General features: G+C 55.8%; 1 protein-coding gene across 13 annotated transcripts in view; it reads left to right on the top strand.

Annotated features, from left to right (window-relative positions):
* The window catches only part of POLL (DNA polymerase lambda), a 24,288-nt gene extending 2,303 nt beyond the window's left edge, over positions 1-21,985 (top strand). For 6 of the 13 annotated variants that reach the window (XM_082309922.1, XM_082309926.1, XM_082309930.1 and 3 more), the window contains exons 3-9: positions 141-438; positions 1,111-1,279; positions 4,438-4,761; positions 5,362-5,535; positions 6,491-6,619; positions 8,678-8,846; positions 9,234-11,168. In XM_082309922.1, coding sequence (XP_082166048.1) covers positions 141-438; positions 1,111-1,279; positions 4,438-4,761; positions 5,362-5,535; positions 6,491-6,619; positions 8,678-8,846; positions 9,234-9,598 — 1,628 coding nt within the window. In that variant the 3' untranslated portion in view covers positions 9,599-11,168. Of the gene's footprint in view, positions 1-140; positions 439-1,110; positions 1,280-4,437; positions 4,762-5,361; positions 5,536-6,490; positions 6,620-8,677; positions 8,847-9,233; positions 11,169-17,326; positions 19,310-19,415; positions 19,793-20,014; positions 21,381-21,771 lie in introns of those variants that run through there. The other 7 variants (XR_014227954.1, XR_014227955.1, XR_014227956.1 and 4 more) reach the window with 7 other exon arrangements.

Genomic DNA, 21,985 nt, shown 5'->3' with positions numbered 1-21,985 from the left:
CTTTGGTGTGTCCAGCTGCTGCCCCTCAAAAACTACCTGCCACTGTTGGTGCCATCAAGTCCTATGTAAGATACGTAGCCCCGTTGGTTTGGGACACTGTTTCTCTTGTCACTGAGCTTTTGTCCCCGTGTTTTCCTCAGCAGAGTGGCTGAAACCAGTTACCGCCTACGTGTTGCAAGCTGGCATCGGCCAAGCCAGGGCGGAGATCTTCCACAAGCAGATTGTCCAGAACGGGGGTGTTGTACACAACCAGCTCTCCTCGGAGGTGACATACGTCATTGTGGCTGAAGACATGGACTGTGATCGGGCCTTTCGGCTCCTTAAATTAACCAAGCTACCTTCGGGGTTGCAGCTCGTGAAGGCATCCTGGCTAAGTGCTTGTATTAGAGACCAGAAGCTGCTGAGTACCGCTGGCTACCGCGTCTTTATCCCTCACAGGTACGCAAATGCCACGCTGTCATTCCTCCCCACAGCGGTTCTATCCTAAACTGAGCAGCACTAAAATCTGACCTCTGCTCAAAATCTTGGACTGCAACTCCTTGCAGCTCCTGCAGGCATGACTCAAAGTCACTTTTCCCCATACAGCCTGAGATTTAGTGACTTTGTGACCAGTTGCCATTCTGTGGGGTAGCAAAACATGGAATAGAGCTCAGAAGTGCTAACACAAGTGCTGTCACTTGCTACAGGTGCTAAAGACACCTCTTCCTCATCCATCAGTGATAACAAGGAGATTTCTTTTAAAAATGCTGAGGATTAAATGCTGTTTCTTACTTATTGCAGATGAAAAGTAGAGAGAATTGACAACTAGGCACAAGAGGAAATAAGGAATGGAGCAGCAGGCAGCCACAGGTTAGGATCAAAATATTTTGGGAAAGTTTTGCAGAAGGAGTCTAAGAGTGAGGTAGATAGGAGTGGACGTTGCAGGTCAGCGAGGTGGATGGAAATTGGGGAATTGAGCCAAAAGCAGAGTAATTCATCTGTGATCTGAGAGAGTGTATTTCATATGGGTTGTTTCCTCCATCCCAAAACATGTGGAAGGATTTCTCAGTTGAACTTCTGGGGGCTGAGAAGTCCTCCTTCTCCTATACTAAGGCATCTGATCCATGGCAGGTACCTGGAGGAGGGAGAATTGCAGAAAGAGCAGCAGCAGCAGGTCCTGGGCAGTGAAGAGATCCAGCCCCCAGGAGAGGAGGCAGCAGTGAAACCAAATACTGAAGCACAGGTGGAGGATTCCCTGCAGCGAGGCCTGGGCACCCTTCGGCAGCAGCAGCTGGCTGAGGTGAGGCTTCCCACACAGGCCCTTCTCCTTGTGAACAGATCCTGCATGCTGCTTTTCCTGGCTAAGAGTGTCCCTGCAGGGATACAATGCCAGATTTTCTCAGCAAAGGGAAGGCATTTGGATGTTTCAGTGGGTCAGTACTGGCAGACTCAGGCTGTGGACATGGTTACTGCTTCTCTTTGTCCCTTTTAGGTGTGAAAAGTAGAAACAGCACCCCTTAAATTCCTGTCCCCATCAGAACGTTTCTATCTGAAGCAGTCCTTGTGCTCTGATCAGGCCAAGGCTCACTCTGGTGATCATGTTTCCCCTGCGTCCTTTTGAGGAATATTCCCTGGCTGAGAATATCTCCCTTTCAGGAAGCTGGCTCTGATATTTCATCCCGTGTTCCTGCCTGAGCCATACTGACCCATTCTGCACTCCTTGGCAAGCACCCTGTTCAGACACATGTGCAGTGGATCAGGTTGCCACTCCAATGATTGTGGTGGTGTGCTTAAAATATCCGTGTTGGGTTATTAGTGGCCTCTGCTGTGAGTCAGCTTCTCCGACCTGCTGTTAGCTTTCTTTCCTTTCTCTGTATTTTTGCTCAAGTTTGCTGAATTCTTTTTGGGCACTGGCATCATTCAGATCTATCTGTAGCAAAGTTACCCCAGACTTTTTAGACAGCTGCCTTGGAGTGCTGGAATCTGTTTTCTAATACAGTCCCAAATTTTGTTTCACAAAAACCTGAGTTACTCCCTAACTGGCAGCCCATTGAGGGCTCCTTTGTTTTAGGCTTTCTCTTGAATACGTGTAGGGGGGGATCTTTTCTCCCCAGACTTAATATCCAGTGTGCTATAGGCAGAGTTGGCTGCTTCTCAACTGCGTCACCTTTGCAGTTACCCCGTCTTTGCTGTTTCTTGTAACTCTAATTTAGTGGCCATTGTTATTAACAAATCTCTCACTTAATGAGAGAAGGAATCTTTTGTACTGTTATGGATCCTACGGTATCTGCCCTGCTTTCGGCTCACATTTACTTTGGGTGGTCAGGCAGCTGCTAGACACTGAAGCCTTATTGCCTTCTTTTCTTTTAAATCCCCTCAAGCAATGATATTTCCTGTTAGTCTGTGCACAAAAGCAATATTTGTAGACGCTTCAGTAAAATCCCTTGTCCCAAGCTTAGGACTATGTGAGTTTGGGGAGGAGAGAACGCACAGGATACGCTTTAAAGACAGTAACAACCACTTTTAAGACCTAGCTACAAGAGTAAAGGTGAAGCTGAAATCTCAGCTTAGAAGTAGCCTCCATTTAAGCACAGAGTCTCTTCTAGCTTGGGTGGATGTTTTTTCTCTAGGAGATGATGAGTGTGCCAGTGTTTCATGCTGAACAGGGGCTGCTCTGGGAGTTCTGTGTTTGGATACAGGGGCTGCTCTGGGAGTTCTGTGTTTGCATACAGGGGCTGCTCTGGGAGTTCCGTGTTTGGATGTAAACTCCTGTGAGTAAACCCTGTTACCAGACTGTAGCAAAGACTGTGTGACTGGCATCTGGATGCAGTAGTTTTCTGCAAGGCAGCCTTTGCAAGCGGTGCCAGTTATTCACTGGCACCTGTGAATGTTACCCCAGGCTGCCTGCCTCCCTCTCGGGTGGCATATTGCTTCAGCCGCTATCCTGCCTCCTGTGCTGTGCTCCAGACAAGCCATGCACGTCCCAGTCTCACTTAGCTCTAGCAAGTCAGCTGCTGTAGGATCCTGGAGTACCTTAGAAGCTCATGGGACTAGTTGGTTTTGCACGTATGGTTGTAAAGAGTCCATCAGCTTTGTTGGTGAAGCGTACAGAGTCAGGGGTTTATGTGCCGTTTCACCTATGTGACACTGCTGGCCGAGAGGATGGGAATTGCACGCTCCAGCTGCAGAGTTGTTTGCAGTATGCTTGCATAACATGTTCCTTAAATGCTTTTAAGGGGCTTACTAACCGATCTGAACACTCTGAGGCTTTGCTGCCCTCAGAGGGAACACTGTATTAAGGGAGTTACATTTCAAGGCGAATAAAACTGCTGTAGTCTATCAAATCTGCAGTCTGACCCAGTTTTCAGAGTTATAAAACAAGATTACAAAAGGGAAGCATCCTGCCTTATCTGCCTAAAGACTTCAGCTCTGTATCATGCAGGAATTGTGCCTCCAGACCTCCCTAGCCAGAAGAACCAGAGGGTGTAAGGATACGGCTCTGCCTTAGGCTGCAGAAAGTCATAACAGGACCTGTGCGCTGCATATAACTGCTGGACTGATCCCAAACAGCCCTGTGCCATTCAGGGTTACTTCCATAGTGCAGGAACTCTTGGATCTTCATGGACTTCTGTGTTTATACATCAGGAGAGAGAGGGATCCCAGTGAGCAAAGCAGTCTACAAAGCCTCTGTGTGGCTTCCCACTTCTATCCCCTTTTGTTCGTTACCTGAAGCCAAGGCTCATTGTTTCTTAAGTCCACACAGAGGCATCCTAATGCTGAGGGTATCAGCAAATGTATACATTGGTTCTTTCTTCTGTCACTGAGGAATGTGGAGTCCTTTGTGTCATTCCTTCCTCCCCCTTTTCTCTTGCAGATAGCCATGGGGAAAATGGGGGGGTTGTAATTTACTACCCTGTTAAGATTTTGTGTCTAACATGAAAACAGTTCAGTGCCTATCTCCTGTGATCTGCATCATGGGGTGGAAGGTGCAGAGTCTGAATGTGAGGGATGTGTCTATGCAGCCACCAGACCAGCAAAAGGTTTCCCAGTGGGAGCTGGGAGTCAGGATCTCCCCCAGCCAGGGATTTCAGCATCGTGGTACCATGCTGCTGGCAGCAGTTGCTCACTTAACCAGTGTCTTACCTCAGTTAGGTCTCAGGGTCTTGGCTATAGGAGGTGTGTGTGTGCTTGGATCACAGGCGGACAGCAGTCTCTAGTCTCCTGTGCTCTGTGAGATGTGCACGTAGCTTCAAGGGGTGCATGTGTAGTAGCTTGAGGCATGAAGAGCTATGGTGTGCATACAGCCGATGGCTTCTAGAGATGGCAGTTTGAGCCCTGCGTGCCCTGGAGGTTGGTTAGTGCTCTGACTTCCTACTCTCAGGAGCAGCTTGTGCCAAGGGGACATATGTGAGGCATGCACTTATTCTCACATGGCTGCTTTTCTACCTTTCCCTAAAGAAAGTCTCTGATTATGAAGACAGTGAAGGAGAAGATGCTAGTGTCACCCAGGGAGATCTGGAAGCATTGATTTCTGGCCGCTACCCTGTGAAATCGTCAGAGGAGACCAGTGACAGCTCTTCCGCAGTGGCCCAGCCTGCCAGCAAGTGGGTTTGCGCCCATTCCTCCAACAGCAAGAAGGAGAATCACAACCAGTGCATCACAGAGAAGCTGGAAGTGCTGGCAAAGGCCTATTCTGTCCAGGGGGACAAATGGAGAGCTCTGGGCTACTCGAAAGCCATCAATGCACTCAAGAGCTACCACAAACCAGTCACCTCCTACCAGGTAAAACACCTTCCCAGGGTGGTGGAGCAGGGAGATAGACCCAGCATGCTAGCTCTGCTATGAGCCAGATTCCTTTCTGTTTCTGTGCTTGGAAGAGCTTATCTTCAGGCCTTGGCAATTCCCTGCTGTGGGAGAGTTTTGGTGGAAGCTGTGTAGCAAGTGCGAGTTGTATTTATTGACCACCTGTGGTGTTTTCAGATGAGCAGAAAAGGGGAGTCTGAGTCTTTTAGGGCCAGATCTGAGCACTCATGAGATAAATGTCTTTTCCAGGCTCAATGCAGGGATATTTTCCCATTCTTCTTAGACATCAGCAACTGCCACCATTGGAGATAATATATAAAACTAACTGGGTCTAGGCCTGATTGGCTGTGACAGCCCAACCATTCAGTGTGATAGTGTTTCGGTCCTGTTCTGTTTCCACTTGGCATTGAATCGATGTAGCCTATGTAAACCTGGGCTAGAGAAGAGAGCAGCAGTCAGAACTAGTCCTGCCACTTATCAGCCACTGATCAAATGGCTAACCAGGCTCTGAGTGGGTAGCAGCTCCCCAGCTTGTCTGTAGCCTTAATTTTTCCAGTAGCGGCTCTGGTTTCTTGCTAGGAGGCCTGTAAAATCCCTGGGATTGGGAAGCGAATGGCAGATAAGATCCTGGAGATCTTGGAGAGTGGGCACCTGCGCAAGCTGGATCACATCAGTGAGAGTGTGCCTGTGCTGGAGTTGTTTTCCAACATCTGGGGAGCAGGGGTCAAGACAGCTCAGATGTGGTACCAGCAGGTAAGTTTAGTGCCTTACAGAAGAGGTTCTCAGACTAGGGTTTGAAGACTGCTTCTGAGTGCAGAATTACTTTCACAAACAGTTTCAAATTCCAATACCCACAGATGGGATTTGAGTCTGGTGGTACAGGAGGAATTGTGAGGCTGGGTCCCATTGTGGGTGTGTTTGGGGAGAACGGAGTGCACCCAGCTGAGACGTGAGTTTGGGTGGAGGACTGGCAACAGAGACATGCAATAGGAGGAGTGGGGGGGACACTGCCTCCTTAGCATTCCTGCTTGGAGCTCATCTCACACTGCTCGCTGCAATGACGCTGCTAAGAGCCAGGCCTGAGCCAGGACATCTTGGCCATGAAGGCTCCTGATCCAGTTGCTGGCTTGCTGGCCTGGCTGCCTCCTGTAGCTGTCAGAGCAGCCGTCCACCTTGTCTGGCAGTTATAAAAATGAAGTTAAAGTTATTGTGCCAACATGAGCAACCCAGGCCACTGGGTGGGTTCCTTCTTTAAAAACAATTTGTTTCCTGAGCACAGAGCTAAGGAAGCCTGGTTTCCTGTAGTGTTTGGTTCGTGACTGTATTCTTTGCTGTCTTAAAAATATGGTTGTCTTCACACTGTAGGCTTTCCTTCATTGGGATATTCTGAGTGTTGTTCCTTTACCTGCATCACTTGTTTTCCTTCAAGCTATAGGAACACAGTGCCTTAAGAACAGTAACTTTCTGTCAGGTTTAGTTAAGATTCAAAGTCACTGTGGGGTGGAGATCAGAGATGTTTGTGGGTAGTGGGGTTCCCTAAATCCTTTTTAGGAACCAGGCCCTAAATGGTCTCTACATGTGATCTCAGAAGCTGTGACTGGCCAGGACTTGAGACAGGTTAAATACAGTCTCCCCAAATCGTGCTTGAAAGTATTTGAAGAGCAAAGTCTTGGTAGATGTTTGAATATCATCACATGGTCTGCACTAGGGTTTCCGGACGCTGGATGATATCCGCACCAAGGCGACTCTCACCAGCCAACAAGCTGTGGGGCTGAAGCACTACACAGATTTCCTGGAGCGCATGCCTCGGGAGGAAGCTGCAGAAATAGAACAAACCGTGAGTAGCTCAGCCCCTGGCCCTCCGAGTGGGATACCTGCTGGGACCTGACAGGAGGGTGCGTGCTGTGGAAATGTCCCTTGCTGCTATAGCGGAGTGCTTCAGCCTCTCCTCTGAGCAGGGTCAGTGCTTGGGGGACCCTTTTTGGGCATGGGCACACAAGGCACCTACCTTGCCCCGTAGGAAGGTTCAGTTTAAGTGCCTGGCAGGGAGGAGGATACTTCACAGGTGTCAGTTCTACACACTGCTTTGAAAAAGGCTGCGTGTGGCGTGGTTGGATGAGCAGGTTTCCAGCTTCTCTTTCCTGCCTCTCATCTTCTCTGAGATGCCTGCTTTCAGCCGAGGCCCCTGAGCTGTCTCTCTGGTGCTGCTTGTCCAAAGGAAGCTGTGAGCACCCTCTGAGCTGGTTGTCAGTGGGGAGACTGAGCATGGATATCCTTGCTGGAAGCGAAGGGGATTCAGGTGGGATTCAGGTTGCAGATGGGTGCTGCTTGCTCTACTATGCCATGGCACCCCAGGATTATGGAGTGCTAAGCCAGTGTACCCTAATGTGAGTGAGCAGAGAGCTTGGGGGACACACCGTCATTGCTACCCCTGTGCTCTCTGATCACCATGGAAGCAGCAGCCAGCGTGACCCTGTCACTCGGCCACAGGGCCTGGCCACGAAGAATACACTCCTGCCAGGCTCCTGCTGGGGTGTCAGTCCCGTGTGCCGGATTAGCCATTTTGGTGGTGAGTGGTCCCTTTCCCAGGCAGGCTGGGTCGAGGAGCTGGCTCTTGGGGGTGGGTCTATTGTTATCTTGATGGGATTACTGTGCTACCCTCCATACACACGCACACACCTCTGATCCAGGCCCAGGAGAGAGAATGAGGGATTAGTCACTGTCTGTGCTGCCTGTCACAGTGAGATCTGAGGAGCTTTTAGGCTCTCGGGTGGGGCTGGGAGTTTTCTAGAAATCTTCATTTAAAGCCAGAAGGGGGGCAAGGACACCAGAGGAGGGCTTGCTCCGCATGAGAAAGGCTTGTGGCTTCTTGGAGCACCTCTGGGGCAAAGGTTAATGGGTTTATCTCTTGCTAATGAAGGATGATCCCCAAGAGTGACAAGGGGCTGTGGGCATGGACACTGCCTTCCTGAACCCCAGCCTCTGTGATGGCCTCGTCACTGGGAACTGCTGAGCCCCTAATTATTTGCTGCCAGCAGGATGATTGGCACAATCAGACCAAGGATACTTTACTCCTGTCCAAGGACCTAGGAGCCTTTTTTAAGCGTTTAATGAATGAAGCCATCAGAATTAGCACTGTCTGCACAAAACAGGAGCTGGGGTCCAGCCTGGAGGTGGCTGCATTAGCGGAAGTTCTGATTGTATGTGTCTGCTGCCAGCGGCATGTTGGCATCCGTTCGGTCTGAAATGCTGGGACATTTGTAGTTTTTCTGGGTCACGAAGCCCAGCTCTCCTGCAAAGGCAGAGCTCCTGTCAGGAGTGGACTCCAAGGGGCACTTGCAGATTTTCTGCTGTCTTGGGCCCTGCTGGGGAAACTCTTCATGAGCTCATCTCTCCTTCTGAAACAGGACCTGTGACCATCTCGTGTTGAACTGACTTTCTTTGTGGGCAGAGCTGGTGAGCTTTGTCCTCCTGGCCCACAGGAGAGCTGAAAAGCCTCTTCTCTCCTGCTGTCTCAGAAACCAAAGGCCCTGAAAGGAGGCACTTCACCTCCTCAGCATTGCTACATCTTCCTGCTTCTCCCAACCCAGCTCCAGCCCAGTGCCCCCAAGAGCTGATGACTGACAGTAGCGCCATGGTAGATCATTGTATTGTGTGGCAGTGTGCTGGGCATTTGCAGGACTGGGTGGAGGCCACCATGGCTCACATGGCTCCTCATAGCAGGCCAGCATCCTTGGTGGGGCAATTTGCCATGCCTGCCAAATGTCTGCTCTGTATGGAGACTGTGGAGATGCAGGACAGGCCACGAGGCAGGCACAAGATCCTTTGCTGCTTTGATGGAAAGGGCATGAAGAGACTGGTCTCTAACTCCTCATCCCTCTTTCTCTTCTTGGAGGTCAGAGAAGCTGCCCTGGCCCTGAAGCCGGGGCTCGTGTGTGTGGCATGTGGCTCCTATCGTCGGGGGAAGCCCACCTGTGGAGACGTGGATGTGCTGGTCACTCACCCAGATGGGCAGTCTCACCGTGGGGTGTTCAGCAAGCTGCTTGACAGCCTCCACAGGAGCGGTAAGAGGGCTGGGGACTGGCACACAGTGCTCAAAGCCATTCTTAGCATGGCCAAACTGAGGAGGCAATGAGGTGAATGGCATTCACTGAAGGGCAGGTGATTGCTTTTCCCAAGGACAGGACATCTTGTAAGTCCTTGGAGTACTGCCCCTGGTCCTGGCCCTGCTCCAGGGGCAGCTCTGCAGCCAGTGTTAAGGGGGGAGTATTGCTGCAGTTCAGCATGGCTTCTCCTGTCTGCGTGAGGCTGTCAGGGTTGAGGCTGGGTTGCCCTTGGGGGTCCCACAGCACGTTATGAGATGCCTCAGCTGCTGTCTGGACAGTGGGAAGTTTGGAATGCGGGTGAAGTCTCTGCCATTCAGCCCGTCTCTGCCTGTTCCTTCTCTCCAGGCTTCCTTACAGACGACCTGGTGAGTCAGGAGGACAATGGTGAGCAGAAGAAGTACCTGGGGGTGTGCCGCCTCCCTGGGCCAGCCCGGCGACATCGGCGGCTTGACATCATCGTCGTGCCTTACAGTGAGTTCGCCTGCGCCCTGCTCTACTTCACTGGCTCAGCTCACTTCAACCGCTCCATGCGGGCCCTGGCCAAGACCAAGGGCATGAGCCTCTCAGAGCATGCCCTCAGCTCGGCTGTGGTGCGAGGCCCTGGAGGTGTCAAGGTGGCATCTGGCCATACTCTGCCCACTCCCACAGAGAAAGATGTCTTCATTCAGCTGGGGCTGCCTTACCGGGAGCCCTCAGAACGGGACTGGTGACACCCAGTTGTCACCCAGCACCCTGGGCCCACTGCTGTGCTGCTGTTTTGAAGGGTGCTAGTTTCCCCAGTGCCGCTCTGTGGTGACTGCAGACTGGGGAACATATCCCAGCAAACTGGGGTTCCTTGCAAGCACAGGGCCCTGCTGCTGGCAGAGCTGTGTGGCTTCACCCAGCAGAAGCCGTGGGCTGGAACCATCCTGGAAGCGCTGCCTCAGACAACAGGCAGCCCCTGGCTACCTAAAGGGCTTGCTGCCTCTCAGCTACCCTGGCCCTGCTCTCCCTGGGAAGCTTCAGAAGGCTGGGCTGCAGAGCCTTGTGATCCAGCCCCTCCCAGTGCTTGGGAATGGGGGAAGTGGGATGCATCTTCCTCTGTGTCTGTGCACAGACGCCCCAAAATCTCTGGCTTGAGCTGTGTATGAAGGCAGCCAGGGTCTGGCTTGGCCCTGGAACAGGCTTTACCCCTTCTCACTACTGCTGACACTTGCTACTGTGGGAATCATGAAGGGTCCCCCTGTGCTGCTGCTGTGTCCTCCCTCCATCTGAGCTGACTTGTGTCCTCTGGTGGGTCTCGCTGCATGGGACCGGAATGCTACAACTGCCACCAGCTGGTGCCAGGTAGGCCTTGAAGGAGGCGCAGGGACACCATGTGCTGTGCCTGCCTGCTTGCTCTCAGCCCGTCGTGTGCTGAGGATCCTCCAGCGCAGAGCTGTGATTCTCCCCCGGTGCGGCCCCAAGGGCTGCTTTCCTCTCAGTGCAGGAGAGGAGCGGACCTCGCGGCTCAGGGGAGCTGTGCTCAGGAAGGGTTTGAATGTAACGGCACTGAATGTAACCCGGCAGGGCTGTGTGTTTGTGCAAAGGAGGCACGGAGGCAGAGAGAAGCATGAGGAGATAGTTTAGTTCTAATTTGGGTGAAGCAAAGCTTTCCCTTTGTACGTGTGGAAGCCATGGAGTCATCTGGTCTTTGGTCAGAGAGAGTGTGTGTGTGTGTGTGTATTTGAGTATACGCGTATGTGTGTGCTGGCCCCATCAGTTCCGTGGAGTGAATTTTATTTCTCAGGAAACCTCAACTATTTTTATATTCTGGAGATGAATGTCCCAGAGACTTGCAGTGCTCCGTCTCCGTTATGGGTATTGCAGTGGTTCCTCCTGGCAGAGGTGCCGCTCCGCGGCATCGGCTGCCAGGAATGCCATGGTGGGGGTTTCTGTGCCAGGACCCCAGGGCTCCCTCTGGGCGATCTCTGGGCCTGGCCTCCCACTCCCTCGTCTTGCAGGGCACCCGGCCACCCCCGCTCTGCACTCTGCTGTGTCTTTGTCACGTGCGGTGACAAGCTGCGTGTTTGCTGCCAGGGCAGGCACAAGGGCATTAAACCCGGCGGGTTTGCACAGTTTCTTGCTGCAGTGTCAGCCGTGGCTGCTGGGCACCAGTAGCGGGGCCAGGGTGTTTGCTGGGGAGGCCTTGACCCCAGCAATGTCATTTGTCAGCCCAGCCTTTCTGCTGAACACCTGATGGAAATGAATGTCTTCTGGCATGTCTTGGTGCTTTGGAATGTGAAATATAATAAATCCCTTCTCTCTTTTTCCTTTGCATCTCTGTCTTTTTGCTCTCTGCCCTGCAAGTGTTGGGACTCTTCCCTCTGGCTGACCAGGAGCCCCTCCTGTGCTGGCCTGTCTCCTTGTTTTCAGTACAGGCAGGGAGAAGGCAGTGGAGACCTTCACACTGTCGGATCCCCACTTCTGGCTCTCAGGGCAGGGAGTTGCTGGCCACCATCCTCCTGTGGCAGAGCGGGACCTGGCTGTGTCCCGGCATCCAGCTGGCCACGTGGCTGAGCTGGGACTGGCCGTGCCCAGAGAAAGGAGCAATTCCCGAGCTCTGAGCCTTGGGCTGAGCTCTTTATGTGTGGAGTCAGGAAGGGATTGCTGTCAGCTTTTCCATATTTCATCAAAGAGTAGGGTATATGGGAGCTGGCTGCTGCTCTGTCTGCTGTTTTGTGCCTGGAACACAGCTCGGTCTCCTGAGTATGGAAATGCTTTGGTGTTCCAAGGGGAATCTGAACAGCCTGGAAGCCAAGGGAGCACATGGAGATGAGCAGCAAGAAACATTGGCTCAAAAGGGAGACGTAGAAGCTGGAGAGGGCCAGGGGCTGCTGGGGTGGGCAGAGGCTGGGGCAGAGCCAGCGAGGGCTGGGCTGGGTTCTCCAGGGCCAAAGGGGAGTCAGCCCCAGGCCAGGGCCTGGGAGGGCCCGGGGCAGCACTCTCTCCGCAGGAGGGCTCTGCAGCCCTGGGACCAGCCCCAGAGAGGAGGGAGTCCCCATCCCTGGGGTCATCTAGGCTTGGCCAGGCAGGGCCACAGATGGCCTCATCCAGGGCTGGGGATAGTCCTGCCCCAAAGGGAGGGTGGATGGGGGCTCCCTGTCCCTGCAGTGCTTCTGGGATGTTCCTGGAGGGTTTTTCCTAGAGCCTTATGGCTGGCAGCCCTGGGCCGGGGCAGGGAGCAGAGTATGGGCCTGCTCCCCTTGGCAAACACAGCTCTGGATGCTGGGGTGAGCTGTTCCTGGGGGGCTGGGGCTGCCCGTCTCACCAGGGCCATGTGCTGGGGACATCACCGGAGGTGGGGGAGATGTGGCACTGCTGGCCCCCAGCTCCTTCCCCTTTGTCACCCCCCTCTCCAGGGACAGAATTCACACCCTGGGGCCAAACAGGTGCTGCAGCAGCACATCCAAGCCCTAGCCCTGCTGTTTGTGCTGCTTTTACTTGGGGGGAGGCCAGACAGGGGGTTGTGGGGTCAGAGCTGCTCAGGAATGGGACTGTTCGCTCAGTCCCTTGGGAAATGGCATGAGGGTGGCCCTAGTGCATACATGTCATGTGGGGAGAAGTCCTGCCAGCCCCCTGCTCTGTGAGGGAAGGGGCCTGGTGTCTGTCTGTCCCCTCCCACCCCACAAATGCCTGCCCAGGAGCTTTGGAGGGGACAGAGGGCCCTCCTGTGGCCAGCTGCAGCCAGGTGGGCCAAGGATAGATGGGGGTCATTTCCCCTGGGTGCAGCTGCAGCAGATGCAAAGGGGCAGCAGGTGAAGGAGCATGACTAAGCTCGGCCAGAGCAGCTGGGGCTGACATTTCTGGATGGTGAAGGCTCCTGCTTTTCCCTCGTCCTGGTACAAGGGGAGGAACACGAGGAGCTGGACCGTACTGCCCACTGTGAGTCAGCCCTGGCTGGGCAGTCCCCCCTGCCCTGGATGGAGGGGACAGAGCCGCGCCACACACTCTCCTCCTTGTGCCCCTAATCCTGCCCTCCATCCTCCCAGTTACTTGCAGACCCCAAGCCAGGGGCTAATTCTAGCTTGGCATCCCCCGGGGCCACGTGCTTCTCCGAGATCCCTCTTTTGCCTTTGCAGCAGGGCAGGATGTGGCCACCCCCTTACCCCAGCACAGCTTCTGCCTCTTCTAAACCCCGGGATGCCACACTTGTGAAGAAGGTGGAAGGGATGGAGCTCCTGGGGTGCCTGGGAGGAGGTGGGTGCTGAGCCCCCAGGATGGGTGCAGGCAGGGTGAGCAAAGATGGTTTTAGGCATCTCTAATGAGGTGTTGCCTGGTTCCTGCTTCCCAGGAAGGGGCTTCAGCTATTCCCCCTCCCCAATGCACCCCCTTCCTGCCCTCCCTGGCTGTGAGTCTGATCATCCTGAAAATTAAAAATAAACCCAAACACAGCAGCACTTAGAGACCGACTTGAAAGTCGGGGAGCTGGGACAGGGGCTCAGCTCCCGCTGCAGAGGCCCTCGCTCCCACCCCCCCCACGGTGGGTCCAGACTGGGGGGGTCTGACAGTTCCTGTCCCCCCATCGAAGGTCTCTCTGCCCCTGGGGTAAAAGGAAGAAAAAGCCTGGGCCAAGTTGCTGCAGCTCTGAGCGTTAGGCAGCTCTTCCCACCCTGTTCCCTACCCTGCGGGGAGGACACCCATCCTTAGCCATCATGCTTGTCCTTGTGCCGGGGTGGGAGGGCACCAGGGCTTGGGGAAAAGGGGTGCAGAGGGGGTGGTTTGGCTTCTAATGCTGGCGCTTCTTATTCATGAGTAAATATTTGCTAATGGTAGCACAGCCTGGTGAATGTAAGGGAGCTGCTCCCCCCGCCGGAGCAGGCAGGGAAATGAATATGAATTTATCATGATTAGGTGAACCCAGCAGGGAGAGCGGGAGAGAGAGGGCTAGGCAGGGAGGGGGCGGGCGAAGATGGATCTGTGCAATAAAATTAAATAAGGACACCAAATAGAGTCACTTCTCACGCGCCTGCCCGCCCTCCCGCGTGCGGGGCCTCTCCCGCCTCCTGCGCTCCTCTGGCTTTGCTGATTTCTCTCTTTCCTCAAATTTATGAGGCCAATTATGAAGATGAGGTTGGAAGTTCTCGAAGTTCACTAAATGCAAAGTGCGGTCCCTGCTGTTCCCATCAAATTAATTAACCAAGCGCTATTGATGGCCAGGGCGATGTCGGCACGGCGTGGAGCGCGAGGGAAGGGCTGCTGGGGTGCAGGCGGGGGGGTCTGGCAGGGGGGCAGAGCTCCCTGCAGGGCATCCCCAGCGCCGGGGGATGCGGAGCGAGAGCCCAGCCTGCGCAGCCGGTGGGCAGCAGGAGCGAGGGATGCAGCAGGGGATGTACCAGGTCCTGGCATTGACACTCAGTGGTGCAGTCTCTGTTTCCAGCACCCGTGGTCTCTGGCTGGAGGAAGATCCACCCTGGTAACGGCAGGGCTGCCCTGATGGGAACGTGGCGTGGGTACGTGGCAGGATGCCGTGCCGTGTCCTGTGGTGGAGGCCACGGCAGGGGCTGGCGGTCAGCATGAGCCTGTGCCTGGAGGAGCAAAGCCTGGAGCTGGTGCCCTCTTGGGCACCCCAGGATCGTCCCCCCCAGCCGGGCAGGGGGATGCTGACCATGATATCCCATGGGGGTTGTCTCATGCTTGGTAGGCAAGTGACTTTCCCTATGGCTTAGCAGGGATGGTGCAGCCAGGACAGGCCTGTGCCTGACACTGCCACCTTCCCCTGCTCCCCGAGTCCCAGCAGCCCTCCCTGCCTCAGTTTCCCTACCTGCGCTGTGGGAAACAACCTGCCTGTGACTTGCAGGTAAGATTTCAAGAGCCGAGCGCCCCGATCCGACACAGCCCCTTGGCATGGAGCAGCCTGGCTCTGTGCAGGGCTCAGGGAGAGGGTGGGCAGCTTCACGGGTTGGGCAGCAACCACGTACCTAAAGCACACCAGCTCTTATGGGGCAGCTGCTGTGCCTGGAGCAGCCGTGTCGTGTCCCCCACTCCCAGGGAATGGCTTTTGGGCGGAGGGTGTGTCCAACATGACCCCCATGTCTGCCCTGTCCCATGGTGCTGAGATGCCTCCTTCATGCTCACTGCATGTGCGAGTGGCTGGGATGCTGCTGCAAAGCTGCGGCAGCGTGGGGGATGCAAGTCCCCAGACTGCTCAGGTTCATCCCAGGCACCGGGCAAATGGCTTTTCCTTTGCCTGGCTCTGGGGGGAAAATTCACTCAAAGCAGTTTATAGGTTGCCCAGGTAAGTCTCTCAACACTGGCTGTGCTACAGCGAGTGCTTGAGGTTGTAAAAGGGTCCAATACTGAGGCCCCGGATCAAACCCAGGACGTCTCCACTTGCTACACTGTCGCGCTGTGCCTCAGTTTCCCTCCTTCTTGCATTTCCTGAGGCTGTTTGCTCTTTGGGCAGGGTCTGAGTTTCACTGGGTGCAAACAGCATGCCAGTTCCCGAGGAGCCTTGGTAGCATTTAGTGGCTGTGAGATGTGGCCAAATAAAGGCTCAGTCCTCACCCCCAAACCAGCCTTGTTATAAGGCTTGTCATAAGGCTCCCTGCTTGCACCACCCTGGCACAGGGACCTTCTCCCTGTAGTGCCATGGGGGTCCTTGACTTAAACCCTTTTCCAGTTGTTGGCCAAGTCCAAGCAAACCAGCTTGTTCAAGGGGTGAAAGATGCAGGCTGTGTCCTCGGACCAGGGATCTCCCAGAGGGGAAAGGACACAGAGGTCCCAGGAGAGGCCAGATCCCAGCATCCCTGCATGCACCCAGCTCCTGGCACGGCATGGCTGCGTGTCCCATGAGGACGCACCAGCCCCAGGCACGGCTCCAGCTGCGTGCCTCCGCCTTTCCCGCTCCTGCTTCTCTTCGCTGGCTTCACTCCTGCCCCGGTGATCAATGGGCTCTGGTCGGCCTGGAAAACAGCACAAACGGAGGCATTTACAAACCGCTGTCTCTCCAACAGGGCCATAACTCAGGCTCCCCGTCACCGGGGGGAATGGGAGGCAGGCACTCCTGCTCCGGCAGCGGCGGCAGAGCCGATGTTTCCCCTCTTGTGGTAAATGCGTTACTTGGGGATCATTTACCTGCTTATGTCAAGTTTTAAAAAGAAATAGACTGGCTGCTCTGCAGCTCCTGACACTCGCAGCATGTGTGCGTGGACACAAGTGTCTACTCGGAGACAAAAAATCACCTAAGCTGAAAGGAGCAGTTTACAAGCGCCTGGACTTCAGAGCTGCAGTCCCTGTGTGGAGTCTCCGGTGTCTAGTACTGAGGCTGAGCTCTCGCCACGGTCTGTCCCTCCTTGGGGTCTCTGGGGTCTGCAGCCACCCACCGGGCTCTCCACCCGCGCTGGGGGCTGCTCGGGGCTGGGTGCCCCATGTCCCCTGCAACGTGCCGGGAGCACCCCCTGCCCACACCCCTTCTGCGGGGCAGCAGCCCGGGGGGGTGGGGGGGTGCTGGTGCAGCAGCCCTGTCGCCCGTGGGTGAGGGCCTTACCGGGGACTCTGGGAGGCCGAGAAGCTGCTCCCGGTCCAGCCCCGATGCGGCGTGCTCGGGCAGCCGCCATCCTCGCAGGCAGCAGAGGGAGCTGGAGGACTGGGTATCGGCAGCAACGGGCGGGCTGCAGGCAGCTCGGGCCTGTGCCGGGGCCCGTTGGGCAGGCGGCTCAGCCAGCCCCGTGTTGGGGGGATGCCCCCCTCCACCCAGGCTGCCCTCCAGCAGGGCAGCGGGAGGTGTCCCCAGCCTGCAGACTGTCCCCTCAGCCCCGCGGTGCCACCCCTCTGACCCGCCTCCAGCCGTGTCACCTCTATGGGCGTCCAGCTCTGCTGCGGACACCTCCTGAGCTGGTCCTCTGTCCCCCCTCAAAGCTTTTAGGGGCCCAGCCCCCCTGCTTCATTTTGTGGGGCCATGCAACTTCTCTCTGGCTGGACCCCACCGTGTCCCTTGTCCCCCGTAACCAGCCGGGGTGGGTGGCACAGTGCTTCCCATCACCCTGAGGACCTGCTAGGGGGACAGCATGGTCCCCGGGGAGTCTGGCTGGGCAGGAGCGGGGGTAAGGCCTCCATCCCTGGGCAGCATCCCAGGGGGCCTGCAGCACGTGGCGGTGCCTGCCACTGCCATCGCCCAGTCTCCTTGCCCATAGGGAGCTGATTTATGTCGGGGCCAGCCTGCGCTGACCTCCTACTTTGGCTCAGGCATTATAACTAATGGCAGGTCAGCAGAGCTACAGCGAAAGTGAAGTGGCTGGTAGGGGGGATGCAGGGCAGGGGGGCTGCTGAGGCTCCTGGTTGCAATGGCACAGCTGCCCAGAGCCAGGGGCAGCAGGGCTGGAGCAAAGGTACCTCCCAGCCTGTCCCCCTCCACCCTGTCCCTGTCCCCTCTCCTGAGGGCTCTCCCTGACTGTGCTCTCCTCCTGTTTTACCTGCAGTGGGGTCCTGAGTCAGCAACGTCAAGCCTGGAGGGGTGGCTCCTTGTTGGGGGGAAACTGAGGCACCCACGGACTGATGGTTTCATGAACATTGACAGCAGAGCCAGAGAAGGCACCAGGTGTCAGAGCCCAGCCCCTGCCTGGCTCAGCCTTGCTGGGCTGAGAGACCAGGAGGACCTGGCACAGGTAGAGCAGAGTGCAATGCCACAGTCAGTGGCCTGAAGCATCCGCCTTGGTCTGTTGCCCGCACCTCCATGATCCATGAGCTCTGGCGTGCAGAAATCTCCTGGGGGGGTTATACTCCTCCTGCCCCCCCAGGCACACGTGTCTCTCCAGGTCCCAGACCCCCCCACTCCAGTGCACGTGGGCCCTGCGTCACTCAGCCCCATCACGACATGCTCTCCAGCTGTTTTGGCAATAAGTCCTGTTTGCTTTCCTGGCTGGACTGGATAACCAGCCTAGCAACACAGCCAGACTATGGGAGCTGAGCTTTGGGGACACCTATTTCAGCTGCCACCCCAGTCCCTGCCTGCAGCAACCGCTGAGGTGGGCCCTTGGCACGGCTGTAAACCTTGATAGTCCTGTACCCACCAAGCAGCCCCTCCCCATCCTGGGATGATGCCAGCCTGACCTGCCAGTCTAGGTGCTCCGAGTGGGCTGGGGGGAGCCCTTGGGGAGGCTATAAAAAGCACCTGCCCCGCTCCTGGCCGCACACCGAGAGCTCCCCACTATTTGGCGATAAGGGAGAACATTTAAAAAAAAATGACAAGAGCACACGAAGAACAAAGTTTCTGACTCCTGAAGCTCTGCAGGAGCATTTGCACAACACAGTGATTCTCTTGCTGTCCTGTGCTTGGGCAGGACCCGAGTGTCCCCCAGGGGTGGCACTGCCGTGGCTGGTGTCATCCGTGCTCCCTGCTCTGTGGTTTCCCTGCCCCAGCAGGAGCCCAGCTTTGCCCAGGCAGTGGAGGGGAAACTGGGAACAAACCAGACCATGGTCCCGTTGCCTGGAGGGCTCCCACCCCTTGGCTGCACTGCAGGAGCTCCCTGCTTGCCCAGTCTCCTGATTCTCCTGATTTGGCTTTATTTTGCCAGGAGCAGCTCTCTACAGCGAATTTTCCACGCAGCATGCGATGGTTTGGCTGGGGACTCACCCACAGGGTGGCACGTATGTTCCCAGGGCAGCGCAGGGTCCTGAGGCTGAGAGACAGGACCTGGGGTGAAATCTGCATCCCCAGGAGATGGCTGCACAAACCTCTCCCATAACATCCCCTCTGAGACAGAGCCAGGGCCAGATTTTGGCAAATGTTTGTACTGCTGTTGAGTGGAGTTAAACGCCACTGGTCTTGCCCAAATTTCAGGGTGACGCTGCGTATGACGCAGCCTTGCTGACACCCTGCCTTTGCTCTCTGCTGGGGAAGGGTGAGGAGGTGACAAACCATACCCAGGTAAGACGTTAGGGCTTTTCCCCTGAGAGCAGTATCTGCCTGCTTGCCTGAGGTGGGCAGGGCTCATTTTTGGTGGGCTGTATTGCAAAGGGCTGGGGTGTACTGGCTGCCACCCCCTCAGCCGGACAGGCAGGGCTCGGCGAGCCTCTCCTGACACTGCCTGCCCATCCCGCAGATGCAATGGGTCTGTCGCCGTCCCACTGGGCTTCCTGCTGCTGTGTGCAAACTGAGGGGTCTGCTGGCGTCCAGACTGACACTTGTGCTTTCCAACGGATAACACACATTTCTGCTCCCTGTTTCTCATCCAAGGAGCATTAACTTTGCAAGGCTGCAGTGAAAACTCGCATCCTTGCCAGCAACCCCTCCTCAAGATATTTACCACGTCCTTCACATAACCCCGTTGCAGGTCATTTTGCAACATTCATAGAATCATAGAATTGTTAAGGTTGGAAAAGACCCTTAAGATCATCAAGCCCAACCATTAACCTAGCACTGCCAAGTCCACCCCTAAACCATGTCCTTAAGCACCACATCTACCCATCTTTTAAATACCTCCAGGGATGGGGACTCAACCACTTCCCTGGGCAGCCTGTTCCAGTGCCTGAACATTATGGGAATGACTTTTTTTTACTTTTTTTTAGGGTCCTTCTTAGGACTAAGCCAATTTCAGGCAACAGCAGCTTGTGGCTTGCACCACCCTCGAGCATTGGCCACTGACAGATCCAGGTGCAGCATCCAAAGCTCAGCCCAGCTGGGGAAGCACGGCCTCTGCTCTGAACCTGCTGCGGAAGCAGGAGCTCGGTGCATTCCCAGCTGGCTCTCCGCAAAGGTGATTTGTTTGAAATCATTTCTGTGGCCTCTGCACTTCTTCTGACCACTGGCTTCAGGAGAGCAGGTTGAATCTATGCTGCTAGACAGGACCAGAGGCTGAGAGCTACATTCAGAAGAAGCCGTTGGAGGACATTGCTCAGTTCTCACTCTGAACAAGCCTAAAGTTAGATCTGGGATGTAAAAATTGGTAAGTACAGATAGGTGAGTCCAGTTCCAGATGAGCAGCTTTTACTACAGAGCTGGGATGCTACCACTGAAAATGGTTGCCGTGTGGGATCAGTTTTGCTCCAGCAATATTTCAAGTTTGTCAAATCCCCTTTGAAGGCCTGGGCAGGTGGAAGGGGCATGGGGAGCCGTAAATAAGTGGGAGCTTTAAAAAAACACCTGAAATGACCAATAAATCCCCCAGGACACGACAGGAATCACTCACGAATCACTCCGGAAGAAATCCAGCTTTGCACTGAAAAGAAAAAGAAGTTTCAAAAGCACGGGCAGAGCAGCACAACGCGGTGCCAGGGCAGGGAGCATCCTTCATCCGAGCCTCCTTCTCCATTGCCGAAGGACAGTGATGTCCCCTGGCAGGTCCCCATGCCACCGACTCCCCGTGCCTTGCTGTGTCCTGCCTGGAGTTGCAGAGATGCATGCAGCGAAGCAAAAGAAACGGAGATCCTGAGCCTACAGGCTGCCTGGCACAAGGTAAATAATGCACACTGGATCTGGCCATAACCCCCAGCAGGAGACGGCTGCTCCACGCTGTCCTGCGGGGTGCAGAGTGCATGTAGGGGCTGCACCCCCTTGGCATCACCCACATCAGGTCTGGTGAGGGCTGGGGGCTGCACAGATCTTCCCTGCATGCCGAGAAGGTGGAAAAACCCCACTGGCATGGCCTCTCACCATGTCTGCAAGGTGCCAGCAGGGCTGGATCCAGCCACGCAGAGGGACCCTGATGGCAGTGCAACTGCTCCTCTCTGGAGGCCTGAACTGAAGGCACTCATGGGGCTATCTACAGCCCACTGAGACCCCCGTAAGTCTGACCACATCTGTGGATGCTCTTCAGGTCTCTGGGGAGAGGACAGGGAGCGAGCCACCGCTTGCACATCTCCTCCTGCACCCCAGTGAAAACACCCAAGGGAGATGAGGCTGTGGGGTGGGGAGGGAGACTGGACCTACCTCCTTGCTGGGGTGCTGGGAGGGGGTGAGGGGCGTGCAGGCAGCTGGGTGGCTGTGGGGACACCCAGCTGCAGCGGGTGGGTGACAGCAGGGAGGTATGGAGTCTGTCAGGAGAAGCACCTGTGTGCGCAGCCCGGGCATCCCATCCTGGGGCTGTGGGGTGCTCATCCTCACTGTGCACCCCACACTGGGGGGATTACAGCCCCTCTTCCCCAGTGGCTGCTGGATGCGGCCCTCTCCCACCCTCATTGGCAGCTGGGGCTGTCTCCTTGTCACTAAGGGCACAGCCATCCCTGTGCTCCGTGAGTACAGATGGCCATGTCTCCTGGGGAGGGGGGTGTGACTCCCGCAGCTGCCGTCCCTCATCCCCATCCCAAAGCAAGTCACTGCTTCCCATGAGCATCCCATGGACCCCTCATGCACAGTTCAACCCCCGATTGCCACCCCTTCTCTGTCCCCACGGACCTGGTGGCTGGTGTCGGTGTCCCTGCTCCGCAGTGGCTGATCCTCCTCCTGGGGTGACACTGTCCCAGCCCCTCTCCGCCATGCAGTGCTCCCCCCCGCCTTGCACGCTGCAGCAGATGGTGGAGGTGACATTTGTCTGCGAGTGACGCGCTTGACGGTGGCCGTGTCTCCCCCTCCTCCCTTCGCCCTAGATGGAGGAGCCTTCAGCCCACCCGGCAGAGGTGTGGTTGGGGGGGGTCCCCCCAAGCCCCCCACCTCTACCACAAGACCCCACCCCTCTCATCTCTCATCGTTCCCCCAAATCCCCTCTCCCAAGGGGCTGGGGCACCGGGGCGGCCGAGGGGCACCGTCCCCAAGGACGAGCGCCCATCACCGCAGGGTGTTTGAGGGGGGGACCGGGTGGGGAGCTGGGCACCGGGGACTCCTGTTCGTTCTCCGTTTTCTGCCTTAATTAGAACCCGGAGAGACCAGGCGAAATCGCATTAGCGCGGGGCCCCAGTGCGCTGAGCCATCCATCTTTTTTTATTACAGCGTAATGGGGCTGCTCGCGAGGCGCCGTGCGATTTGTCACAGGCCTCGTTCCCTGATAACGGGCATTTGTCATCACTTTCTTCCCGTGTTAATGTCATCATCGGCGAGCTGACAGGCAGACCCGTTGAGGGAGCACTGGCGACAGACCACATCCGTCAACCTAATATTTCCATGGCTGTGGGGATCAGCCGGGCTGCGAACACACATTAAAGTG

The sequence above is a fragment of the Platalea leucorodia genome, assembly GCF_965183815.1.
Source record: "Platalea leucorodia genome assembly, chromosome: 4".
Taxonomy (NCBI): domain Eukaryota; kingdom Metazoa; phylum Chordata; class Aves; order Pelecaniformes; family Threskiornithidae; genus Platalea; species Platalea leucorodia.
The sequence above is the reverse complement of the archived record's forward strand: the minus strand, read 5'-3'. Positions and strand labels throughout refer to the sequence as shown.